The sequence below is a fragment of the Pocillopora damicornis genome, chromosome 6 (genome assembly GCF_964200805.1).
Source record: "Pocillopora damicornis chromosome 6, jaPocDami1.2, whole genome shotgun sequence".
In the NCBI taxonomy this organism is placed as follows: domain Eukaryota; kingdom Metazoa; phylum Cnidaria; class Anthozoa; order Scleractinia; family Pocilloporidae; genus Pocillopora; species Pocillopora damicornis.
In genome coordinates this window covers 23,442,605-23,454,900 of record NC_142675.1, presented here as the reverse complement: position 1 = coordinate 23,454,900, position 12,296 = coordinate 23,442,605, and the positions used below count along the sequence as shown (strand labels likewise).

General features: G+C 37.8%; 1 protein-coding gene and 1 long non-coding RNA gene across 4 annotated transcripts; one reads left to right on the top strand and one right to left on the bottom strand.

The window, feature by feature from the left end:
* The first annotated feature begins 1,736 nt into the window (after positions 1-1,736).
* On the top strand, positions 1,737-5,407 carry LOC113682055 (chymotrypsinogen B). 2 transcript variants are annotated; one of them, XM_027199206.2, is made up of 7 exons: positions 1,737-1,916; positions 2,358-2,558; positions 2,705-2,908; positions 3,201-3,515; positions 4,600-4,629; positions 4,871-4,974; positions 5,233-5,407. In XM_027199206.2, exons 1-6 carry the CDS (start codon positions 1,862-1,864, stop codon positions 4,972-4,974), a joined length of 909 nt encoding a protein of 302 aa, XP_027055007.2. In that variant the 5' UTR covers positions 1,737-1,861; the 3' UTR covers positions 5,233-5,407. The 2 variants fall into 2 exon arrangements, with proteins under 2 accessions (XP_027055007.2, XP_027055006.2); XM_027199205.2 differs by having other exon boundaries at positions 1,808-1,916; positions 4,871-4,999.
* A 16-nt stretch (positions 5,408-5,423) lies between these two features.
* LOC113682056 (uncharacterized) lies at positions 5,424-9,470 on the bottom strand. Of its 2 annotated transcripts, none has more exons than XR_003447239.2 (4): positions 9,297-9,470; positions 8,819-8,932; positions 6,415-6,671; positions 5,424-5,581 (listed from the first exon to the last, which is right to left on the bottom strand). It is a non-coding gene; the product is annotated as an uncharacterized LOC113682056 (long non-coding RNA). The 2 variants fall into 2 exon arrangements; XR_016187369.1 differs by having other exon boundaries at positions 9,301-9,380.
* Positions 9,471-12,296: the final 2,826 nt, after the last annotated feature.

Here is a 12,296-nt window from a genome sequence, read left to right as displayed (position 1 = left end):
CCTTTTTTTAAGATGATGTAAGATGATAAATTTAGTGCATTACGTTTTTAATCGCTTGACTCCGCATGATGGAGTAAAAAAAAAACAAATCCATCTTTGAACAGGATCAAGAGAATATGATCTGTACTATCGACGTGATAAAGGACCTCACCATTGATGATGCCTTTTATTGACTTTGCTGTACCAAAGTAACACGTTCTTTTGTTCGGAAAATAATCCAAGTACTTTCTTTGTCTGGTTATCATGTTTATTTACGCTTAACCAGACACTCCTGTAAAAGGAAAGAATGAAAGCAAACATAGAATTCAGCATTCAAAAAGTCTTTGTCAGATGAAAAGATTTAGGCGCACCATCTGAAAGCTGGTATAATAAGAAATATCTTATCCACCGCCTAACTGAATATAAGTTTGTTGGATACCAATGACCTTACGATTTGTCATAATTGTTATTGATTTTTCTCTTTTACATACGGCTTTTAAAAGTCTTAAAATGTAAGATGATAAATTTATTGCATCACTTTCTTAATTGCTCGGCATTATAAAAATATCATGGGTGTTAGGTTAAAGCCTTGTCTCCAAATCTCTTTATTCGCTTTATTGAATAAAAAAAACACGCTCTGTGGTGTTAGAACAATACTTTCAACTGTGCAAATCAGACCATCTTTGAACAGGATCAAGAGAATATGATCTGTACTATCAACGTGATAAAAGACCTCACCATTGATGCTGCCCTTTATTGACTTTCTGTACCAAAGTAACACGCTCTTTTGTTCGGAAACTCAACAAAGGAACACCCCAAGGCAAAGAAGTGAATGTGTGACTTTAACCGCGAGTACTTTGCCAACCGCTTTGACGAAGGGCTAACACTCGAAACGTCAGCTTTGAAACTCTTTACAACGGCCAATTTACGTCATAAACTCGGTTGCTAATATGGTAGATTACCCTGCTATACTCACCCGCCGACATAACACCACAGTTTCTTTAGAAACTTACCCCCTTTATTTCACCAACCAGAATGCATAAAAAAAACAAAAGAAATTGAAGTATTGACACAATCGAGATTGTTGATATTTTTCAATGGCTTCGTGTTGCAAATTATCATGCGATAGCTCATTCTCTGCAAATACAGTTCTCACTGAAAAAATACGCTTTCAAAAGTGTTTTTGAAGAAAGAACGAAATTCCACAATTAAGCTTTGCACGTTATTTTACACACAGAAGCGCAAATTGAATGATAGGGATTAGAGCAGTTCCCATCTATTTCCGCTAGAAATTGTTTGAAAATACTTTCGAATTGAAATCGCGAAAAACTTGAAGACTACTGATAACAAAATTATTGAGTAGTCTATAAATTGAGACATTCTACAGCTGAGTAACCATTTTCTGATATTTAAATACAATTCGTGATAGTAGCCGATTCTGGCTGTATTTTTCAGTTTACGCTGAATTTTCGGTGAACACCAGCTGAAACGATTTTATTTCTTGTTTAATTTTTCTCAAGCTCAATGCAACTCACCTAGTTTTTTTTCCATATGTTGTCAATTGTATAATTTATCTTATAATTTTCAAGATGCTAAAGAGAAACACCTCATATCTCAAAATTCGACATTTTTGCCGTTGAAAAAAAATAATCCAAGTACTTTCTTTGTCTGGTTATCATGTTTATTTACGCTTAACCAGACACTCCTGTAAAATAAAAGGATGAAAGCAAACACAGAATTCAGCATTCAAAAAGTCTTTGTCAGATGAAAAGATTTACGCGCACCATCTGAAAGCTGCTACAATAAGAAATATCTATAAAGTAAAGAAAGTAAAGAGGTTCTGGCACTTTGAAGTAGACCGTGCCTTAACAGCGTAACAAAAATGTACGTGTATTCACTGGCCTTTTTCTTATTCTTTGGACCCCTGCTGAGTGAAGGTACGATATCAGATGTATATCTATTCAACCCCTTATCTCAAATCAAACTCAATCTAAGAGGATATAATTTTTGCGAAAAAGAGGCTAAACGCTCTTCGGACTTTTAACTCTTATTTAAGAGTAGCTTTCTTAGAAGATCGTTTTTAATCACCCAAATGGCAGATTCAAATTCTTACTGAGTTTCCTTGATTAACAGTTTTAAGTCTTATTTGAGGTAAAACGACAAGGACAGAGTTCTAGTTTTCATTGGTAGTCTAGCAGACTAGTTCAGCTCAAGTTGCATCCTTTTACTGATTTCCCAATTTCGATTTACAAATCATTTTAAGTCACAAAATTACTTTATATAAAGAAGCCTTAACATCAATAGCTCGTTTTTCACTTAAGCCTAAATACTTCAGTTTTTTTAACCTTTTCTACATCTGTCGCTTTTCCATACTCCAGCCTCTTGTGGTCAAAGACCAAGCCAATCTCGCATTGTTGGCGGAACAACTGCAGTCCATGGTTCTTGGCCGTGGCAGTTGTCTCTTCGATACTCAGGTGGACACATTTGTGGCGCTTCTTTGATCAGCGAAGAGTATGCAATAACTGCTGCTCATTGTGTGAATCATGACTCTCGACCAAGTTCCTACAAAATTGTGGCTGGTAGGTAAACTATTCTGTAAGTTTCTAGGTCTACCTGATTCTTTCTCACTTTTGACAACAAATTTCAATTTCCTTGTGTCTAAACTTTCACGCCTTCAAGTCTTAAAATGTGATATACTGACAGTTAAATATTCTTTTCTAATCAGGTGCTCACAAAAGGTACGGGGATGGAGTTGAATACCAAGTTTCTCGCATCTTCAAACATGAGAGATTCTCCATGTCCCACCTACAAAATGACATTACAGTCCTCAAGCTGAGCTCTAAGGTGAAACTTGGTCCCACTGTTGGTAAGGTGTGTATGCCTGCTCAAGGGTCACGTGCTAAAATCGGTGCTCATTGCTGGACATCCGGTAAGTCGAGGTCAACCTCTTAGTTTAACTCGGATAATGGCTCAATTTCTCAGTTGTTGTTTTAACCTGAAGTTCCCTCTTTCCATCCATCACTCTATCGGTCCATCCCTCTGTTCCTGTTAACTTTTTGGCCATTCTTCAGTCTAGCACATAAGGCTCTCGGATGATCAGTTCCTACGTTAGTCGCTTTTCGAGTTTAATAGCTAGCAACCAGTTTTGATTATTGAAGGAAACGATACGAAAACTTTTTACTGGGAAATCATTTTGCCATTATTTTGGTCTCTTTACCCAGGATGGGGCCGAATAAGTGGTCAATCTAACCAAGCAGCTTACGAACTACAACAGACCTCCTTACCCGTTGTCGATCACGACACGTGCTACAGGAAAAACGGTTACCACGTTCATGAGACCTCCATGGTATGTGCAGGTGCCTCTGGAAGTAGTGTGTGTATGGGGGACAGCGGTGGGCCTCTAGTATGCGAGGAAAATGGAAAATGGGTACTGCGTGGTGTTACTTCGTGGGTTACCAGTAAGGCTTGTCCCACGATGACGTACTCCGTGTACGCACGAGTTGGATCTTACGTGGACTGGGTAAAAGGCAAAATGGGTAAGAAATGGAATTTTGCTCTACTATCTTTTAATCCTCAAAAACACGTAATACTTTTGTTGTGGTTATAATGCACAAACTACAAATATTTCTTGAGAAAGAAGACCCTTTCATGTCACTTGGAGGGCTGATTACAGTAGGGTAAACGAAGTCCGAAAGATTGGCATATATGGTACAAAGATGTGCATTATTGTTCATTCAACTCACTATCTCTTTTCTGTTTGGCGGAAATTCAAGCGTACAATGAATTTTCGAAATCAGCGCCTGGGATGTCATCTAGCTGCAGATTATACAATAATCATGTGAAGGTCACTCAAGGTCACGGGTAATCACGTCATTACGACCGCGGTGCGTGATTCAGGGTGAGGGTAATCATGTCAAGTTCGCGCGCTTTATGTTGCTTGCCGTCAGTGAAGAAGCAAAAACATGACTTCCAGGTTTGCTTCGTTGACCGAGCAAGACATCGAAAAAATAGTGGAATTTGGCTTTTTACAATGGTAATGTCTTTTTTTCAGTTAAGCTTATTTATTGCTATTTACTTTCTCAACCAGCCTTTATTCAATTTTTTCTCATATTGTCTAATGCTTAGACTTTTTTGTCAATCGAATCATGTGCCGATGACTTATATATTTTTACCCGTTTAGAAATAAATTGTCAGTTCCACTCATTGGCGTGTCAGTGTATAATAATACAATTATTAGATTCGGTTTTTGTGATATCCACAATAATCAAGGTCTCGGTAAGACTTATCAGCCTCAGCATTCGGCTTTGACTGATAACGCCTACCTCAACCTTGATTATTTTGGATATCACTAAACCTCATCCAATAATTGTTCGTAATAGTTAAGTAAGAACGTGGAAACAATAGAAATTTTGAAATCAACTGAAAATATCATCTATTCGTAAAAGGAATGGTTGTTGTTGTAAAATTACTTAGACTATCACTAGAGCAACACGTCTGCGTTAGCTTTTTTTTAATCGAATCTGTCCATTTCTTATCAGTGAACATAAGAAGTTCCAGCGGTGAAACTGAGGAGATTGAGAATTACGGAACATGTCTCATATTTGTTCAATTTACTTGTAGGTGGTGGTGATAATGGTGGTGGCAATTCAAGTGAGTCGTAAACATTTTCCCTCTATGCAAAAAACAGCAATTCTAAAGCAGTCACCATGTAAAACATGGCCTGAAAAAGAGCAGTACAAAACTGACTCACACACTAAGCTTGTGGTAGGCTGAGAAAAACTTTTGGGAAAAAGTGAATTTGAGAAGAAGTTACATACCGTCCAACGTTGACATTTTCTTGTAATTTCAAATTTAATGAATTCGTTACGATAAAAAGCATTAAACTCGACAGATTGTGCAGACTTGGATTCAAATTGCCGTTATTGGACAGACAGCTGCGACCAGGATCACATCAAAAATTACTGGTGCCCCAAAACATGCGGCACTTGCAGTTAGGTGGGAACCTATTTCAAATGTTTTGGTAGGTTTTAGTTGTGAATTTCGTCGTCTTCTCATTGTTGTTGTTTCTGTTGTTGTTGTTGTTATTGTTGTCGTCATTGCTGCTTTTTCCGTGATATTAGCCATGTGTGACTGAGGTGAAGGTGAAAACTCCCTGAAGATATGACTCCTCCTTTAGAAAGATTGTTAGCTGAAAATAGGACAAAACTTACTGGTGGAATTATTTTGAATGCTTTTGCATTCATTTTATTGCAGGTTGAGGGAAGCTGCAAAGATGGACTTTCCTTATCAGGATGATAGGATACTATGATCATAATAGTAGTAACACTAATGATGATAATAAACCATAGCCTAATACTCTAGATAACGTGAGCACATTTAATTTTGGACATTGAAGAGTAAAGGTAACGATTAAAGGTCGAAAAAAAAACAATGAACCATCAAAATTGTAATCTTTTTTCCCATTTATTCTTAACCGTTTAGGTTGACATATTCGCATATTGACAAATTCTTGCTTCAGGGTTTTCTCTATAAACTTTTTCCCTCAGATGCCAAAAATTTTCGGATGTTATAGATCCCCAGATCCTTGGCTCTTTGCATTCTCCTGGAAAGTAACAAAAAATTAATAACTTAGGGTTTTTTGGGTTGGTTCCTACAAATATTCCTGAACGATACTTTCACCTTTGGTTTTTCCACGATTTTTAAACCATCATTCCGTGGTCTTTTAAAAAATTCTATAACTTGCCCTACATTTTGAGTTTTACAAGCTCTTTGTTTATTTGCTGCTGATATGCAGGAAGAGACCTTTCACTTTGTTGTAGCACGGATAGATGCCAAATTTTGTTTTCTCGGGAGTTCTTGCAATGACTGTGTTTCAACCTTTTGGTCCAATTTCCCCGATTTCTTTCTCTTAAAAGGTTAGCAAATCCCTGGTAAGCACTATTCGGTTCATCAGCCCATCGAATTAAGCTTTTCTTGAAAAATTGTAGGCAATATTGTGGAACAAGATGGCCCTCTGCAATGTTCCCACTTTGGGATATTGAATTACAGATCAGTACCAGATTCTCCACAAGTAAAACATAAGCCCCTGAAATCAATCCCCTATTTCGCCTCAAACTCGTTTCCATGTGCAAATCATAGGAACGAGTAATGAGAGGATTTCGGGACGTTAGCTGGCCTTTAGGAGTCTGGGGAGAGCATGCATTTTATTAAAGGTGGCAGACTGATGGTAAAATACGGGGGGATCCATTGCCCACTGGGGGAGGAATTTTTTGAGGTTTACGACTGGGTTCTGTTCTTTAAAATGAAAGGATCATTAGCTTTTTAGTGAGATCGCTGTATGTCCACGAGTTCCTGTAATTTCCCTATTCTGAAACCCTCAAAACGATTAAGGTCTGAAAAGAGAATAAATAAAAAACGGCATCCAATAAGTCCTACCTCCTGCCACAAACTACCTGATCATGCACTGCCAGGATCATTCTCCTCGTCATACGGAAAATCAAGGTCAGTCAATGTTGTGTCAAAAGAGGCTCTGTCAGGATCGTTTTCGACTTCCGCGGGGAGTGAATCTGAATCAGAATCATCCACAGGAAGCCCAAGATCATCGGCTGTCTTTGGAATGTTCTTTCCAGTAACAAGGGTGGCGATAACCAGAAGAAGGAACAGCTGAACGATGGCCTTCATTTTCCTCTCTGCTGAATTGTATAAAGGACACCTATTTATATTACTTTATACCCCTTGTTTGCCTTCTCGACACTTTCGTTTCAGAATCAGGGCCCTTTTCTTCTGAAAGTTATGAAATTAAAACCCAATACAATCACCACGAGCCAAGGAAAAATAAAAGCACTGCAAATGTAGTTACGTCGACCGATCTAAATCGCAAGATTAGATCAGATAAAAATTGGCTATATTCATGCTTGACCGGGCCAATCTCAGAGAAAAGTGAAGAAAAAGCGATTTAATGCCAAATTATTTAGCTGAAAATTGCCCCTTTGTTGAAAGTGCTCTAAAGTACATATGAACTACCTATTATTCATGTTGTTTTACCCTCTAAAACGGTCATATTAGGAGACCATTTCTGATCAAGGTCTTCTTCAAATCAAAGGAGTGCGCGCTTAGTTTTGACTCCCTTAAATTACAGTATTATTAAATGCATGATTAAAATGTAATTTTTGAGAGCAAAATAAGCGATAAGGAAAAAACTGCCAGGATCAATATCCAATGACGATAATTATTCGGAAAGGTGACCTAACATAATAAAAAAAAAACCTGTAGAATATGTCATGCAAATTTTTATTGATTTTTAGTATAAACATACTAATCATGGCCAACCTTTTGTATCTCATTTTGAGTATGTATCTTTCGTAATTTTAAGTATGCACCGGTAAAGCTGATTTCATCTCCATGATCGAAGGCAGGGCCTATTTAGGGCTAACTGCGACAAACCCTTCTTTATAAAGGTCATGGTTTTGAACTTTTAACGTCCAGAAACTGTGTTGATTAGAAAATTCAGTGAATATACCTAGCTTTCAACTGGCGGTCTCCCTGTTCCGCTTTTGCGCAATGCAACTATTCTTGTAATGACCTTTTAAGTGCGAAGGTGATACACTACCCAAGAGGGAATAGACGACATTAAAGATAACCCTCAGGTATACACTACCTAAGAGGGTATAGAAGAGATTAAAAGTAACCCTCAGGTATACACTACCTGAGAGGGTATAGAAGAGATTAAAAATAACCCTCAGATATACACTACCCAAGAAGATATAGGAGAGATTAAAAGTAACCCTCAGGTATACACTACCCAAGAGGGTGTAGGAGAGATTAAAAGTAACCCTCAGGTATACACTACCCAAAAGGGCACAAAAAATTGAATGGACACTAATTCATATCAGGAGACCGCTCTTTGTCTGGACTCTTTCTTTTGACTGAAATTTGAGGCATCCACCGTTAACTTATATAATTATTATCCTTTACTTGTTCCTGAATGTCGTTGTCAAGCTCTGCTATTCTTGACTGACATCTTTGCGGTTCTCCGTGATTATTCGACTCGGGGCATTTCCCGCCTAAAGTGTACGGTCGAGAGCGATCTGATTTACCGCTTCAACAACAGGATTATATTTTGAGACCTCACGAATCAATCTGCTGAAAATTGTCGCTGTCTAATTAGTCCTGCACAGAGATCAAATGAACATGCAGCATACATGTTGTTTGGTTACCTGGCGTTGAACGAACAGCCTTTGTTGGCGCGCTTGAGACCTGCTCTGGCGGGACAGAACGTATTGAAGTCATCAAAGAATTGACGAAACAACTCGTTCTTTGCAAAAGCATTCGGCCTGATTTCACATTAACTTTTCGTTAGCACATACCAGTACTTTTTGGGGTCGAGATTGGATCCCGTAACTCTAAGAAGCTCAGCCGATCGATTGAAGACTTCGGCCTCCATGATGAGATCGCGCCAAGTGATTCCAATATCCAAGATTTATTTTTCGCGCTTAGATGAAGTATTAAATATTAGGTGAACCTTTAACTTATAATCATTAGGTTTAGGAACAGCATAAACGCCTAACGACTACAAGCGTTGATGTAATTCTCTTCACTGATGACAGAAATATAGCTCCTCTGTAGAATGCATGCTGCGAGTTTTTTTCGGGGCCAAAGTTCCTCATGCTATTTTCGAATATTGCGACTTCGTATATTCATCAGGATTCATATATGTCGAATGTTACTTTAAAAGACATGAATAATATGAAGCGACTGGTATATCGTTGTATTTGAGCCTATGTTTCATTTCCAAGAATAATCTTAACTTATGTAGCAAATAGATATTTCTGCAACTTACCTATTAGCTGAATGCAAAAGTAATCCTTCGATGAAAAGATTGCAATGAAATTCAAGGAACACACTTGCTTCTTATGAAGTTTTCATGCAGGCTCTTTGGTGATAAAGCCTTGCGCTGAAGAATGCAATTACAATAAGGACAAAAACTGTAACTAAAGCAACATGTTCTAAAAAGCAAAATAATGATGCATGATGCTGATAAAGATATTTTTTTTGGATAACTAAAATATCGTTTAAAAATTGGCTTCAAGTTAAGGCAAATTATAAGAAACCGTTTTCCATTGCTTGTAAAGAAATTGCACGAAGACATGAAATCAAACGTGCAAAAACTTCACAGGAAAAACAGCAATACATTGGATTTTGAGTCGTGACTGAGGCGTGGAAAACGAAAAGAAAAGCATACTAGCATTCCCTAATTAGAGCTAGCGAACTTATTCATTATGCTGTAGTTTTAAATGATATAAGAAAAAAGAGGATACAGACGGGACAGTCAATGGTGATCCGTTATTTCTTTAAATCTGTTTAAATGTTTCGAAGTATTCGACGTGAACTTGCCTTTTGTCTACATACAGTTTCTAGTTTCCCGCTGAAATAGAATTGAATTCATCATAATACCAGGTGATTATGGACTTCTTTGAATTTTTTGGTAACTTAGCAAAGTGAAGCTTGTTTGCGAATACTAATCGAGCCCCTACTGAAAGGCTTCACACTGTTTTTAAGTGACTATTGACAAATATAATAAAGAATTATTTCAATTTTTTAAATTCAGATCCTCATTGTGCACGTGCTTGCCAACAAGTTTAGGGTTCCAATGTCCACATACATGAATTACGGAGAGTTCAGCGCAGCTTCTCGCCTGATATTCCAGGAAAGCAGATTTTGTCACATCACACCTCGGCTCGAGTCATTGCATTGGTTGTGTGTAAAAAATCTTGTGGTTTTTTCACATTTTGCAAATTCCTTTCGAGGTTGACATTGTAAAATTCCAGCTTACTTAAATGTTCTCATTTCTGTGAGAGTCGCCACTGGATAATATCATCTAAGTTCCAACAAGGGTTTGCACCTTGAACATAGCACGTGCAAGTCGCTCGCTACCCACGTGGATTGTTCTTTTATTTGGCCGCCCCGAAGCTATGAAATACTCTTCCAAGTCCTATCGGAGAATAAGATCAGTCAATAGTTTCAAGAATGCGGTCATAGACTAAACTAGAACACCGGAAAATGAACGAGAGGTAAGCCTTTCTCTTTTAAACGACTTCCTTGCTCTCCGTCTCGATTTGCACCCTTAAAGACTCAAATTGATTGATTGGTTGACCTCGGCATAATGAGTTGACTGAACCTCCATAGAAACCCAAACTACTCAAAAGGCATCTTTTAACTCTTCTCCTATAAATAGAAAGGCTTTTAGAACAATCGATTCATCATTATTATTTAAAACGAGACGCAATTTCATATCCCGTTGTGTCAAAAAACCCACATGTATTTAGTAATAAAAGAGTATTTTGAGTCACATTGTCATATTATTATTATTATTATTATTAATGTATTAGAAGAATAATCAAAATATTCAATTTTATTTTTTTCTGATTACTGTCTTTGCATGAAGAGAGAAAGACTGCTTTTAAACAAATTAGTAAGTTTTCTTGTGCGTTTTCGAGAAAGGTGACAATTTTTACTTTGCGGCTGAAGGAAAAAAGACAGTAAATAAGTACATCTTTTCGAAGGCGGAGTTTGAAGAAAATTTTCTTCTGAAAAGTGCTGTTTACGGCAACAATTTATTGATTGCAATTTCACTGAATGAAGCCGTGTAGCGTTGTTAATTGTATTTTGAGGATAAAATATTTATTAAATATATTGGTCAGTTTCGTTTGTTTTGACATTTGTGGGTTCCATCGCGCGGACATCGTGCGACAATGCCATTCCTTTAAAAGAAACTTGCCCTTTATGTGATAAACCAGTAATCGCAATCATCCTTAATTTCATTATTATTTTCAAAGTTTACCCAAAATTGCCCGAGTCGCGAAGGAAAACTTTGAAAACACAAGTGAAATTAATCCGAGCTCAGAACTTACCATCTCTCTTATTACTATCTACAAATATTGTGCTATCGACATTGCTGATCCAAGGCAGTATGCGTCCTGCATATGTCATATGAACTTCGTAACAGACCTCGCTCACCGTGGAGTCTCTGTGGCTCAGTGATTGAGCATCGGTGCGCGGAATCCGAAGGTCTGAGGTTCGATTCCTCACGGGAACTGAGAATTTTTTCTTTGTCCCACGCTCGTGACAAGACGAAAAAAAAAACATCCTCTAATGAGAAAGATGTTTGCGTCTTATCACGAGCAAGAGTTAAAGAAACGATTCTGATTAGTTCAATTAAAAGCGTTCGTTGATACTATGAGGATTTAGAGTGCCGATTTGGAAGATAAATTTTTGTTCTAGTGTTTTGCGACTTTCCGAACTGCCTAGATGTAGGGAAAGGCCGCAAACTGCCATAAGCTGTTTAGAATGATAAGGGAGATTAAAGTGTCTAGCGACTGGTTTGGATGCGTCCTTGTCATTTCTTCCCACGTCGCGGAGGTGTTCTCGGAATTGGTCACCTAGTCGTCTTCCTGTTTCACCAATGTATAGCTTTTTGCAATAGGTGCAAATTACGCAATAAATGACATTGGCGGAGGTGCACGTAAAGTGACCGGAGTCGTCACTACATAAAAGACGAAGTCTGAGAAACTGTGAAAAAGATATGGAATTCTTGACGTGTGATGGATGCGAAGATGAATACAGCAAGTAACTGTATGAATCTGTAGGTTTGTAGTATTAACACTAGTGCGTAAGCTGTTAATTTCAAAATAACTTTTGATGTCTAGAAAAGCAAAAGAAGTGTCGGAAGTTTCCCAGGTATATTTAAGAGCCGGTGAAAGGAATTGACGGCAGTTATAAATTGAATGAGCTCCTCTCTGGTAGAGGAGGAAGCGCCGATGCAGTCGTCAATGTAGTGGCCGTAGAGTTCAGGTTTGGGGCCGTGGTATTGACTAAGAAATTGGTGTTCGAAAAAAGTTACGAAAAGATTTGCGTAGCTGGGACCCATTTTCAAACAAACTAATGGCTACGCCATTACCTTTTTGTAGTAGTTACCACAGAATGAAAAGCAATTGAGTGTAAATACTGGTTCGGCTAGACGGAGTTGTCGGTTACAGGGCTAGTTCCTTAACCTTTATTAGGGATGGATAGAACTCATTTCAGGAGTTTCCGTTATTTAAATAAAATTGAATCGTTAAGGCCTGAGGGAATATTTCAACACAAAAATCAGCGAAAGAAACTCACGACGTTTCGACACCGTCGGATCTCATTGTCAAGTAAGTATTAGCTTAGTTTTTGCATCATAAAAGGTTTACAATGAAGCGCATAAATTATTTGGGCAGACATTATTATTGCATAATTCATCAAAACTTCGTGGTGCCCAAGATGCAACTTGATCA

Bases quoted from the DNA above. Each gene is read 5' to 3' on its own strand.
- LOC113682055 (XM_027199206.2), top strand. From the start codon at position 1,862: ATGTACGTGTATTCACTGGCCTTTTTCTTATTCTTTGGACCCCTGCTG. The intron at 2,909-3,200 runs GTAAGTCGAGGT...CTCTTTACCCAG, and splicing joins TGCTCATTGCTGGACATCCG to GATGGGGCCGAATAAGTGGT. The intron at 3,516-4,599 runs GTAAGAAATGGA...ATTTACTTGTAG, and splicing joins CTGGGTAAAAGGCAAAATGG to GTGGTGGTGATAATGGTGGT.